This window comes from Trachemys scripta, chromosome 1 (assembly GCF_013100865.1).
Source record: "Trachemys scripta elegans isolate TJP31775 chromosome 1, CAS_Tse_1.0, whole genome shotgun sequence".
Classification (NCBI taxonomy): Eukaryota; Metazoa; Chordata; order Testudines; family Emydidae; genus Trachemys; species Trachemys scripta.
The window spans coordinates 139,717,502-139,730,850 of record NC_048298.1 but is presented as its reverse complement, the minus strand read 5'-3'; the positions used below and the strand labels follow the sequence as shown (position 1 = coordinate 139,730,850).

Here is a 13,349-nt window from a genome sequence, read left to right as displayed (position 1 = left end):
CCCCCATCACTGGCCCAGGAGTGAAAGAAAGGGGCACAAGGGAAAGGTTTGGGAAGGAGGAGTGAAGTGACTGAAGATTGGGAAACGGGAGGGTCAGAATAAGGGCAGGACAGAAAGCAAAGAGGCAGCGAGGGAGAGTGATGGGAGGACAGAACAATGGAAGCCAAGTACAGAGGGAGAGGCCACAGTGCAGCACAAGAACAAATGGCTACAGCTGAACATTTACTGCAGGGTCCAGTTACACTACATTGAAATAAATTCCTGCCTTAGACATGCAGGGAGAGAGAGAATTTGATCAATCTTTAATGAATCAGGATCTATCAATCCAGTACCCCAACCCCATGCTGGGGGAAGTACACAGGGCTGCAAGAATAAAGTCCAAAAAAATGCTCCCTCTATAGGGGCAATAGTTGTCCCAGACACTCACTGCACAAGATGGCAAAAAACAACCCTACATGGGTGGAATCTGGAGAGTCCCTGACCTTCAGCCTTCAAGGAGAATGCCCCATCCCTGCAACTCTCATGGAATCAGACACCAAAGCCCAGAGAGGCAGTCGCTCTTATTGTCTATTCCGGTGCACTCTATGCTGCTTCCTGGCAGGTGGCCGAGTTCCTAGATGCCGGGGAGAGGGCCTCTTATGCCTTTGCACAGAACCTCCCTTTGAAGGGGGCTGCTGCTGCTTCTTCTGCCCCACGGTGACTTTCAACCTCTCAAGTTTCTTCCTTTTAAGCTGTGGCTCTGCAGCTACTTCCGGAGCAGATGCTAAACTTGCTGTTTCCACAGTAGATTCCTCATCTAGAAGAGGAAACAAGAGTCAGAGAGGAAAGTGCAGAAGATGTTGTGGTGAGCAAGCAGTGCTGCCTGGATGGAGAGCTCTCTGCTGCTCCAAACCAGCCAGCACTGTACATGAACAAGATAGCATAGTGCAGCTCTGGAGTTCAGTTACCTTTCTGCATTTTAGGGATGGCATTAGAAAATTTCTTGAGCTTGGCGATGAAGAACCCATCCATGTTGTGGGTGTGAGGGTAGAAACGCCGTGTGGATTTGAGGGATGGGTGGAAGCGACGGTCCTTGAACCTGAAGGGAGAGAGAAGAGGAAATATTAGTTTCCCAATAGAAATCTCAGGGCTAAAAACAGAGCAAGCTTCCCTCCTCCCCACAGCCCCCAGAGACTTAACACACACCTGGTGAATCCTTCCTTGCCAAAGTCCAGCCCTGTGGGCACCAAGCGAACATTGCGTTTCTTCAGGGCATAATCCACAACCCATTCATTCTCTTCCACCTGCGAGAGACCAAGCATTAGAGAGACTCTGTGGAGACTCTCTGAATGAGAGCTCCCCCAGCACACGAGCCAGCTGCCTGACACCCAAAGGGAACTCACCATGATGGAGCAGGTACAGTACACTATGTAGCCCCCTGTCTCTGAGGCAGCATTGACTGAGTCAATAGCACTGAGAATCAGCTCCTTCTGCAGATGAGCACAACGCAGGATATCCCTCTCATCCTGAGAGACACAGAGGGGGTTAGAACACTTGAGCTATGCTGATCCACTCCTCCCCCTGGCCTAGCTCACTGCACCCTCTGTGCCTGCTGCAAATGGAGGTGTGATGAGAGCAAGAGCCACCAGTGGTGAGGTAGCAGGAGTCAGGTGGGCTTCTACCCCTAAATCTGGTCCCAGAACAGTGAGCGCGAGGGAGACAGGTCAATTTCTTCAGGTTTCTCTGGCCAAACATCTTGGTGCAAGGACAAGAGTCCAGAAGCCCTGCTCTTCCATAGCCTGCAGGCAAGTTCACATCTCACTCTGTACCCTACACCAGGGGTTTTCAACCAGAGGCCCTCCGGAGGGTGGGGGGGGGGGGGCACAAGCAAGTTTCAGGGGGTCCACCAAAATAAACCAGAGATCAGGGCCAATGTTAAATTCACTGGGGCCCAGGGCAGAAAGCTGAAGCCCAAGCCCCTCCTCCTAGGGCTCAAGCAGAAGCCCAACCAACGTAGCTTGGTGGGGCCCCTTGTGGCTGGGCAATCGCTCTCCTTGCTAGCCCCTAACACCGGCTCGGCCCTGGCTTTTAATCTACTGACAAACAATTGTTGCACAGGTGGACAATGGAATTTTTAATAGCATGTTGTGGGGGGGCCTCAGAAGGAAAAAGTTTGAGAACCCCTGCACTACACCACAAATCACCCAAGCTCCTTCCCACTTCTCCTGAGCCGCCCCTGCCCAGGCTGCTCACCTTGTTGGTTTTGACAGCTGGGTCCTTGGAGATGACACCTGTGCCACTGCAGGGAGCATCAAGGAGGACACGGTCAAACCCACCCAGCACCTAGAGGTGGGTGGAGAGACAGAGGTCTTGGCCTCAATTCCATTGACAGGACAACAAGGGGAACAACAGAACAGCAGCAGAAAAGGGGAAGGGGGTGGGGAGAAGAGATGCCCCATTGCCTTCTCCCCCACCCCATGTGCATTCCTTTCTTGTGAGTCACCCACCCGCTGCACACAGTCAAGGAGAACACAGCTGGATTCCATGAAGCCTTGTGATGGCCACAGCAAACATGAAACTACCCAGTGGCTGCATACCTTGGGGAATTGGCGTCCATCGCAGTGGCTCAAGACAGCATTGGTGACTCCCAGACGGTGCAGATTCCCCACCACACTGCGCAGCCGCTCAGCACTGCTGTCGTTAGCCAGGATCACACCTGTGTTCTTCATCAGCTGAGCTGCCAGGGGATGAAGGTTACATCAAGACCCAGACAATGTGCAGCCCCACCCCCTCCCAATCAGCAGGAGGAATAACCCCCCCTCCCCTTCCCCAGTGGACCCCTCACTGCCTCTCCCTCCTACCAGGCAACCCATCCCCCTATTTCCCTGCCCCCAGGTGTCCCCACAGACCTCTTTCCCCCAGGCTCTCCTCCCAAACTCCAGAGCCTTGATCCCTCGGTCCCTCCCTCCCCCTCCCCCCAGTCAGGTACCTATGTAGCTGGTCTTGCCTCCTGGGGCACAGCACATGTCCAGGATGCGTTCATTCTCTTGGGGGGCCAGAGCCATGACAGGGAGGAGGCTGGAAGCTCCTTGTAGCATGTAGTGTCCAGCCAGGTACTCAGGGGTGGCACCTTGTAGGGGGTGGAGGGGAGGGGAGAGAAAGAGAGGAGGGGTGAAGAACAGAGCCATGAGAAGAGGAAAAGCAGCTAAAAAAGGAGTCAGTCAGCTCAGCCCTGTGAAGGGAGGGTCAGTTTCTCACCGATGGGCACAGAGGAGTCGTAGACAACAAGCCCAGTTTTCGACCACTTCCCCAGAGGGTCAAGATTCACACCGCGATTAATCAGAGCCTGAAGGATGAAGACAGAGGGGTGAGATCTTTGCTCCATAACTGGGACAGAGGTTGAGGGACCATGATGCTTTGCTCACCTGTGCCAGGTCTCGTCGCCGTGTTTTCAGTGTGTTGGTACGAAGCGTCATGGGGCGAGGAACCTCATTAGATTCTAAGAAGTTGACCAGCTGGAGATAGAGTCAGAGTTTAGGGCCAGAAGGCACCACCAGATCACCTAGTCTGTCTTCCTGTACATCACAGACCACCAACCCCTCCCACTACTTGCATGCTATGCCCAACAACCAAAATTAGAGTAAAGTATTACAACTGTCAGGAGACTAGACTGTTGTGTGCTACAAGCAGAGAACGGGGGAACCAAGATGATCAATGCCTGAGGCCTGTGCAGTGGCAGGGAAGCAATTACGGGAGATATAGCCAGATAATCCTGGCAAATGATGCACACTCACATGCTGCAAAGGAAGACAAACCCTCCCTCCTGGTAGGTCACTGCTAATCTGAGCTGGGGGAAAATTCCTTCCCAAACTCACATAAGGTGATCAATTAGACCCTGAGCATGTAGCAAGAACCAGTCAGCCAAGCACCAGAGAGACAATGATCAATACCACCTCTGAGCCTTGGCTCACCCTGTCCACTGCCCCTTCTCCAGCTGTGGCCATCTCTGATGCTTCAGAAGGAGGGGGAAGAAGAAAAAAAAAAAAAAACCCACAACAAAAAAAAACCACACAGAATACATTGCCAGGGAGGGAGTTCCTTCCTGACCCCTGCAGTTGACCAGCTGAAATCCTGAAGCATGAGATTTTAGAAACATCTGACATGAACCAGAAGGAACCTCCAGGACTGCTGAGACCTGCACCACGCCATATAATTCCACTGATAAATCTGTCCAACTCTTGTTTTCCCCCATAACTTCTAGAATCTGTTCCAGAACCTATCCTCTGATGGTTAGAAACTTCCTTCTAATTTCCAGCTTGAATTTGTTCACAGCCAGTTTATAGCCACTTGTTTTTGTGCCAACATTGTCCTTTAACTTAAATAGCTCTTCACCCTCCCTGGTGTCTACCCCCTATGTATGTGTAATAGCGCAATCATATCCCCTCAGCCTTTGTTTTGCTAACAAGCCAAACTCTTCCAATTTCCTGTCATAAAATAAGCCAGGGGTCAGCAACCTTTCAGAAGTGGTGTGCCGAGTCTTCATTTATTCACTCTAATTTAAGGTTTTGCGTGCCAGTAATACCTTTTAATGTTTTTAGAAGGTCTCTTTCTGTAAGTCTATAATATATAAGTAAACTGTTGTATGTAAAACATTTTAAAAACCTTATTTACTTAAGAAGCTTCATTTAAAATTAAATTAAAATGCAGAGTCCCCCGGACTGGTGGCCAGGACCCGGGCAGTGCGAGTGCCATTGAAAATCAGCTCGCGTGCCATAGGTTGCCTACCCCTGAGATAAGCCCTCCATTCCCCGTTTAAATTAATCTTTTTTGAACATGGGTGACCATAACTGTACACAACATTCCATATGAGGTCTCACTAGTGCCTTGTATTATGGCATTAATACTTCCCTATCTTTACTGGAAATGCCTCGCCTCACATCCTAGCCTTTTTCACAGCCGCATCATGTTGGTGGCTCAGTCACCTTTGATCGGCCCATACACCCAAGTCACTCTCCTCCTCTGTTGCTTCCAACTGATGAGCGCCCAGCTTATAGCAGACATTCTTATTAGACCCTATGTGCATGAACTTGCACTTTGTACTATTAAATTTCATCCCGTTTCTGTTACTCCAGTTTTTAAGGTCATCCTGTTCCTGTATAATATTCTGAACCTCCTCTGTATTGACCATGTCTCCCAACTTTAGCAGCAGCAAATTTCATTAGCACTCTATTTTTTGTGCCAAAGTCATTAATAAAAATATTAAAATATGAGAGGTCCCAAAACCAATCCTTGAGGAACTCCATCAGTAACCCCAGTCCAGTCCGATAGTTCACCTTTCAGCACAACTTGTTGCCTTCTCTGCTTTAGCCAGTTCCTTATCCACCTGACAATGGTTCGACTGATCCCCATCTTTCCTAATTTAACTAACAATGTCCCATGTGGTACCGTGTCAAACATTTTACCAAAGCCCAGGAATATTAGATCTATTTAGATAAATTTAATTGTTCTTTTCTTCACAATTTGCTCTAAAGCCCTGCATGCTACTGAGGTCAGACTACAACAGGGGTCGGCAACCTTTCAGAAGTGGTGTGCCGAGTCTTCATTTATTCACTCTGAGTTAAGGTTTCGCGTGCCAGTAATACATTTTAACGTTTTTAGAAGGTCTCTTTCTATAAGTCTATAATATATAACTAAACTATTGTTGTATGTAAAGCAAATAAGGTTTTTAAAATGTTTAAGAAGCTTCATTTAAAATTAAATTAAAATGCAGAGCCCCCTGGACCGGTGGCCAGGACCCGGGCAGTGTGAGTGCCACTGAAAATCAGCTTGCGTGCTGCCTTTGGCACATGTGCCATAGGTTGCCTACCACGGACTACAAGGTCTGTAATCGCCCAGGTTACTTTCTTCCCCCTTTCTTAAATACAGGTACTGTAGCTATTCTCCAGGGGAGGAAGGGGAGAAAAGAAAATGAGAAAGAACAGGCGAAGGCGGCAAGGAAGTCAGGCCCATATCTGGGAATTGGGTGGGCAGACGGGTGAACACCAGTCAGTGTGGATGTAGGCTGGATGAATCCAGAAGCATACCTGGACCTGGGCGGGGTTCATACCTCAGGGAGAGGGAAGAGCTCCATGAGCTTCTTAAGCAAGAAGTCACTGTAGGAATAGTAGGCAGCAAGGTCCTGGTGTAGCAATGCGAGGTACTCCTGCCGGGCACGTCCTGCTTCCCGCTTCACCCTGAAGTCCTGCAGCACCTCCACATTGTCCTTGATACGTTGATGAACGAGGTGCAGGTCAGGTGGCTCAGCAGGTAATGAGGCAGTTAAGGAATCAAGAAAAAGAAGAGTCATGCGACCCTGGGCATTGCTCAAATGTGAATATTGTGTGCATACCATGACATGCAATGCACAGGTGCCTCTAGAGTATGACTTTCAGGCTACACATATGGCATCACAAATGCCTCTGCTGTTATGCTGGAGTGTGCTAGTTCCCCTCTCCCCCCAATAACACACAAGCGCAATCGAACACATGCAGGTGGTATGGCTCCTGTGATACACTAATGCAGCCTATCATAACCAATACACCTCCGCTATGCAACACACACGTACAACCCAACATGGTTCTGTGCAAGAGTGTGGGTGCTCATCTGTGCTGTGTACACAGCTTATGTGCACCACACACGTTAGAGGGAAGGATATTCTCTCTCTCGATCTCCTCACCACTGGGTAACACAAATTGCTCATCTATCTCCATATTGAGCTGCAGGTCCGTGTCCTCCTCTTCCTCCTGCCCCTTGCTTCGGCTGCTCACCCACTCCTCTTCATCTTCACTGTCATCCTCACTGAGGCCCTCCCTGAGCAGAAGAGAGGGAAGGGTTTGCATTTAAGCATGAGAACCTTCCATCCTCTCCCTCCCCGCAAGTAAGGAGAGAAGTGTCCAGTTCTGGTGCCCACGATTCCAGAAGGATGGTGATAAATTGGAGAGGGTTCAGAAGAGCCATGAGAATGATGCAAGGATTATAAAACCTGCTTTCTATTGATTGTTAAGCTAAATACATAGCCTCAAAGAGACAGTTAAGGGGTGACTTGATTACAGTTTATAAATACCTACAGGGGGAACAAATATGTAATAATGGGCTCTTCAACCTAGCAGAGAAAGGCATAACACAACCCAGTGGCTGGAAGCTGAAGCTAGAGAAATCTAGATTGGAAATAAGGAGTACATTTTAATGGTGAGAATAATTAGTCACTGGAACAATTTAGCAAGGGTCGTGGTGGATTCTCCACCACTGGCAATTTTTAAATTAAGATTGGATGTTTGTCTAAGGAACATGCTCTCGGAATTATTTTGGAGAAGTTCTATGGCCTGTGTTAACACAGGGGGTCAGACTGGATGACCACAGTGGTCCCTTTTGGCCTTGGAATCTAGGCATGCTAGAAATGTGGGGGGATGGAAGAGACAGCCTCACCACAGCCTAGCAGAGAACCTGCTGGCCTCCAGCTCCTGAAACCCTCACCTGCCAGACTTCTGCTTCCGGACGGCTTGTTCGATGGGCAGCAGCTAAGAGAGTCATGGGAGAGTTAATGAAACTATGGCATCAGATGGCAGCTCCCTGCCACCCCCATTCCTGCCCCGTAAAACCCACTCACTCTATGTGATAGCACCAGCAGCAGATGAAGGCAGGAGCAAGTATTCTATGCCTGGACCCATCTCCACTCTTGAGGTCTCTCTCACATGGGGATAAAGCCTTTCAACTCCTCCCACCCACCCCAGGCATCCTCCATCTCAGTGATAAGGTCATGATGTATGAGCCCCATACTACCCCCAGCTGGGGAAGTCTCAAGTGTTTACTGTGACATGAAAGTCAGGAGTTCCTACCTCCTCTTCCTCAGAGGACGAGGCTCCATAATCATCCACCATCTCCTCATTGCTCCCGTCATCCCCCATGTTCTCCCAGGCATCTACATCCTCATCTCCCTCACTTTCACTGGACTCCAAACGCTCTTCTTCATTATCCCCAGCAGGCTGTGATCTCTTGGCTGGAGTTAGCGAAAGTGAGCATCTGTCACTGCACCCAAGCTGAGGGTGCCGAGAGGCTCCTTCTGCTGGCCCCCTGGATCTTCCTCCTTTCTGTGGGGATGGCTGCTCTGCAGCTGCAGGCAGAAGAAAAGGTTAATGATTTGCAACAACCCTCAAAACCATCTTGTCCTGTTCATTGCAAAATAAGAGGGCTGGGAATTCTGCATTCTAACTTCTAGCTAGAAGGGCCAGTTAATTCTCTGTACTTCAGTTTCCTGACATACAGTCAATGGAGATTTATGATACACATCCCTTTTTCACAGGTCTAATACTGAATTTTTTAAATTCTATTTATTTGTTATGATATTTCTCTTGCTTATTTCCAAGTTAGATTCTTATACTACACCTACCAGCATAACACCAGAGCACCTTTCACAATGCGTTACGTAGAGCAGCTAACATTGGTTACATGTAGTTCCTTTCTCTGTTCCTTCCTTTTTCCAAGGGGGAAAAAACCCTTTTTTTTTTTTTTTAAATATATGATGTGGTAGGAGTTTGTATTAGTGAAAGCAGGTCACAAAAGCATGTCCTATACTTGTAATGGAAAATAGTGAGGTTTACAGTAGTTAAGGGAAGGATGGTCTTGTAGAAGGTGGCACTGGATTAGGACTCTGCAGATCTAGGTTCAGTTCCTGACATCACCATAGACTGTGTGTCTCTGAACCTGTCTCAATTTCCAAATGTAAAATGGGGTGTGACGAACTGGGACTGTTCTTACTGTGGTCTGTGAATGCTGACAGGGGAGTGTGGCTAGGATAGTCTGCATTGGGGGATGGTGGACTGCCCGGAGGCGAATACCTGAGCGTGTAACATGAGAACCCAGGAAGGGGTTGGAGGCCAGGTGACACCTTGGCCCGGGAAACTGAACAAAGGCTGTGGGAGGGGTCGCTGAAGGCAGAGTGTTGGAAGCGGGCTGGAGAGATGGCTGGGAGGCAGAGATGGCTCTGACCCCCCAAAGGGGGGTGGGCTGGGATGCCCTGGGACCCCAAGCTGGACCTAACTGAGGGGGGCCCTGTTGTCTGTGCCTGCAAGACCTGTCTTGGACTGTATTCCTGTTGTCTGTGCCTGCAAGACCTGTCTTGGACTGTATTCCTGTCATCCAAATAAACCTTCTGCTTTACTGGCTGGCTGAGAGTCATGGTGAATCGCAGGAAGCCGGGGGTGCAGGGCCCTGAGTCCCCCAATACTCCGTGACATGGGGGTCACAGTATTTTTGTTTATCTGTTTAGACTAATCTCAGAGTCAGGGAGTGCCTTTCATTATGATAGTGCAGCGTTTAGGACAATGAGGTTGTGATCTTGGTTGGGACCTTTAGGGTATGTCTACACTGCAGCTGGGAGTGTGCCTGCCAGCCTAGGCTCAAGTAAAAATAGCAGCGTACACACTGCAGCACGGAGAGAGGCTCAGACCACCACCCAAGCTCAGACCCAGGAGGGCGGGCAGGCTCTGACTTGCGGGGCTAGCCTGAGCCATCATCTGTGCTGTAATGTTTATGCTGCTATTTTTAGCAAGCAAGAATGAGCAGAGCTAGCACTACTCTGTCTACCTGGGCTGGGAGGCTCACTCGCAGCTGCAGCGTAGACATACTCTTCGGCACTGCCGTAAATACAAACTCTTCATTCTCCTCATTATTAAGTGGTTCTTGGATTCTGTGAAGATTTCTCTCTACACTTTTGGATTAGTCCCCAAAAATTCCCAGATCCTTCAGTGCACCCTGAGGTCAAGGACTGTGACCATTGCATTTGAAGCTGTATTTTATGGTGAACCAGCATAGAAAGCAGAAAATAAGTCTGATGTGCATGCTCCCAGTGTTACTGAGGAGAGACAGTTTTAAAAACCCAGGTTTTACAAAATTTAATTTGAGCCAAAATTAAGTTATGGTGGTTACAAGGCACTTCTTAGTCCTGTGCAATGCATGTGTTTAAAACCCTAGCTACTAAAGATGCCCACAACACTCTGGAGGTCAGATGGGGGCAGTAGAAAGAGACGTCCACTGCTTAAAATGACTTAAGCGATGCCAGACTCCTGCTCTGCTCACAGCTGGGGATGAAAGTGAGATTTAAGAACTTAGAACATCCGGAACTCTTCATTAGAAAAATGCTTTTAAATGATTGAAGTCAACTCATTAAACACATACCTGTGCTGGTGCCATCCATTCCCCCTTTATCTGTTGGCTTCTTTAGCTGAAGCAGATTTTTCCTAGCTTGGGTTTTTCCTGACCCCATTCGTCTCTTTGCAGCCCTGAAAACACACGGACAAGTGAACAAAAGAATAAATGAACAGAAAAACCCTCTTACATCAGAGAGCCTAACAACTCCCTCTGACCCATCACAGCACTCTGACTTGGATCTGCCAGATTGCAAATAGTGCCTTGGATTCTATCCACTCTAGAGGAGAAAATAATTTGTGTATTTGTACACACCTTTTTCGTGCATGGCTGGATAATTTGTTTCCACTGTTATCAGTAGCTAGAAACAAACAAAGATAACAGAAAATTAAGAAACTGGTAACAGGAGGACAAACAATAGGATGATGTCCTTATGTGCAAAAGACTACTCCTGCTCCTGTTTTCCCTGCCAGCTCAGGACTCCAGCACCCTGTCTTGCTGAGCCAGCCACTCCTGTCTGGCTCTAACACAGACCCAGGGTCTGAATCACTTGTCCCAAAGCTGCAGGTTTACCCGAAAACAGCTCACAGTAGCGTGCTTGTCTCTAGCACTCAGATGCCCAACTCCCAATGGGGTCTAAACCCAGATAAATTCGTTTTACCCTGCATAAAGCTTATGCAGGGCAAACTCATAAATTGTTTGCCCTTTATAACACTGATAGAGAGATATGCACAGTTGTTTGCTCCCTCAGGTATTAATACATACTCTGAGTAAATTGCTAAATAAAAAGTGATTTTATTAAATACAGACAGTAGGATTTAAGTGGTTCAAAGTAGTAACATTTGTTAGTCTCTAAGGTGCCACAAGGTGCCATTCCTGTTCTTTTTGCGGATACAAACTAACATGGCTGGTACTCTGAAACCTGTCCTTATTTAGAAGCCCTTACAGGTGTGAGTGTGTGTGTGTGTGTGTGTGTGTGTGTGTGTGTGTGTGCGCGCGCAGAAAATGATACGGAAACAAAGACACTTACCTGGCGGAAGAAATTTGGCTAATTCTACCTCTGCTCCCTTCTGTTTGCGGGCTTTGCGCCCTGGGCCACGTTTTTCCTTCCTCAGTACATCAAGTTTGCGCCCCATAGTACTGTTCACTCTGTGGGGTAAGTAAAGGAAAAGGAAGGAAGGAAAATGAGATAAAAGAAAACAGAACAGACCCCACACATTTACTCATATGGCATGGCAACCTCAGGGGTGATTCCTTTAGGACAGTAGTTCTTCCAACTACCTGTCTCTGTCTCTCTAACACAGTGGTTCTCAACCAGGGGTACATGTGCCCCTGGGGCTACACAGAGGGCTTCCTGGGGGTACTTCAACTCATTTAGATATTTACCTAGTTTTACAACAGGCTACATAAAAAGCACTAGTGAAGTCAGTACAAACTAAAATTTCATACAATGAGTTGTTTATACTGCTCTATCTACCATACACTGAAATATAAGTACAATATTTATATTTCAATTGATTTATAATTATATGGTAAAAATCAGAGTCTCAGCAATGTTTCTGTGTGCTGTAACACTTCTGTATTTTTATGTCTGATTTTGTAAGCTAGGAGTTTTTAAGTGAGGTGAAACTTGGGGGTACGGAAGACAAATCAGCCTCCTGACAGGGTAGTCTAGGAAGGTTGAGAACCACTGATCTAACACACTCCCCGTTCTAAGGTGTCTCTGGTTAAACCCCATCCCCCGTAACTCGTTTCTGAGCTCTCAAATCTCGCTTCCCAGAAACCACTTAGCTCAAGGTCTTCCCCAAACCCTCAGCCCTCACGACCAGCCTCAGAGTGTTTCCCAGTTCAGACACAAGGAGCCCGCGGCTGGGTCCCCCACTTCACACCCCCTCCCCCCCAAAGGGCCGAGCTCTGCTGGAGTTTTCACCCTCAAGTTACCACGCCCGGCACGCCTGCACAAACCCCGGCCTCCCTACCCGCGCACGCTACCCCAGGTCCGAGCCAGGCTGGGGAGTGTGGACACGGGCAGAGCACCGGGCCCGGCGAGAACAGCAGCAGCCGTAACCCCACACCTACCTTCCGGCCCCACGTGCGCAGCGCCCACTTCCTGAGAAAGTCTTTGCGTAGCTTTCTCTCCACGCAGGCTCAGCCCGGCTCCTCCCTCGCCCTGGGATTGGCCAGACGCTTCTCCTCCTGCCACCCCGCCATTGGCTAGAATCGTCTCCTCCTACCCACTGATTAGGCAGCCGGCCCCCCGAACACACCCACACCCCTTCTTCTCCCAGCCGAGAAGTGAGGCGTAAGCAAAGCACCTTACCGCAGTGGGGGTTGTTTGACTCATTTCGGAGTAAGGTAGGTGTAAATCTGGAGTGCAACCGCGATTCCAGAATAATTCCATGTGTCAGACCAGACAGCCGTAAAAGCTGCAGGCTTAGTTTACCCTGCAAAGTTAGGGCAGTATTGGTGTCAAGCAGGGCTCTAGAGAACCCCCGCTGCTGGCCTAGCTAGGCTAACCCCAGCCATGTCAAGGGAAGAGGCTTTATTGACTTACCCAGCTGTTTGGGGGAGGTGATGTACTTACATCCACAGAAAGTTGTGGCAGCATAGGCTCCAGCTACATAACACAGCTAAGCTGCTCTAGCTCTGCTGGCAGAGGCTCTATGGCATAGATTTACCCCATTTATTCAAACGTGCCTTAGGCTACCATTGCAGGAGCCTGTATTGACTTAAGCTCCTTTACATTCACACATGCCTTCTGGAGCTTTAAGCTCAGATTTTTCTAAACAGGGTGTAGAGCTAAAATCTTTACTATTAGACAGTTGAGAGTGTGCTGTATTCACTTCTGTCCAAACATCACATACACCTCTATCCCGATATAACACGGCCTCATATAACACAAATTCAGATACAACACGGTAAAGCAGTGCTCCAGGGAGGGCAGGGCTGCGCATTCCCATGCATCACAGCAAGTTCGATACAATGTGGCTTCACCTATAACACAGTAAGATTTTTTGGCTCCTGTGGACAGAGTTATATCAGGGTAGAGGTGTACAATAAGATTAACAGAAGTTATGAGATAGCAACACTGATTTGTCCCAACAACTGCTCCAGAATTTTTTTGGGGGGGGATGGGGGGGGGGTAAATGTGCACACTTACGTATTTATTTGCCAGATCAGAACAAATT

General features: G+C 48.5%; 1 protein-coding gene across 2 annotated transcripts; it reads right to left on the bottom strand.

Moving 5' to 3' along the window:
* Nucleotides 1-281: 281 nt before the first annotated feature.
* Nucleotides 282-12,316, bottom strand: NOP2 (NOP2 nucleolar protein). 2 transcript variants are annotated; one of them, XM_034787525.1, is made up of 17 exons: nt 12,241-12,316; nt 11,192-11,310; nt 10,477-10,522; nt 10,192-10,295; nt 7,854-8,128; nt 7,492-7,535; nt 6,674-6,828; nt 6,086-6,285; nt 3,405-3,494; nt 3,238-3,325; nt 2,969-3,109; nt 2,577-2,716; nt 2,233-2,322; nt 1,383-1,505; nt 1,186-1,283; nt 948-1,078; nt 282-796 (listed from the first exon to the last, which is right to left on the bottom strand). In XM_034787525.1, exons 2-17 carry the CDS (start codon nt 11,295-11,297, stop codon nt 561-563), a joined length of 2,067 nt encoding a protein of 688 aa, XP_034643416.1. In that variant the 5' UTR covers nt 11,298-11,310; nt 12,241-12,316; the 3' UTR covers nt 282-560. The 2 variants fall into 2 exon arrangements, with proteins under 2 accessions (XP_034643416.1, XP_034643425.1); XM_034787534.1 differs by lacking the exon at nt 12,241-12,316 and adding an exon at nt 12,141-12,236.
* Between the last annotated feature and the right edge of the window lie 1,033 nt (nt 12,317-13,349).

Coding starts and splice junctions, on each gene's coding strand:
- NOP2 (XM_034787525.1), bottom strand. CDS start 11,297: ATGGGGCGCAAACTTGATGTACTGAGGAAGGAAAAACGTGGCCCAGGG. Junction 3,326..3,404: donor GGCGACGAGACCTGGCACAG/GTGAGCAAAGCA, acceptor TTCATCCTTCAG/GCTCTGATTAATCGCGGTGT. Junction 1,079..1,185: donor GGCAAGGAAGGATTCACCAG/GTGTGTGTTAAG, acceptor CTCTCCCTTCAG/GTTCAAGGACCGTCGCTTCC.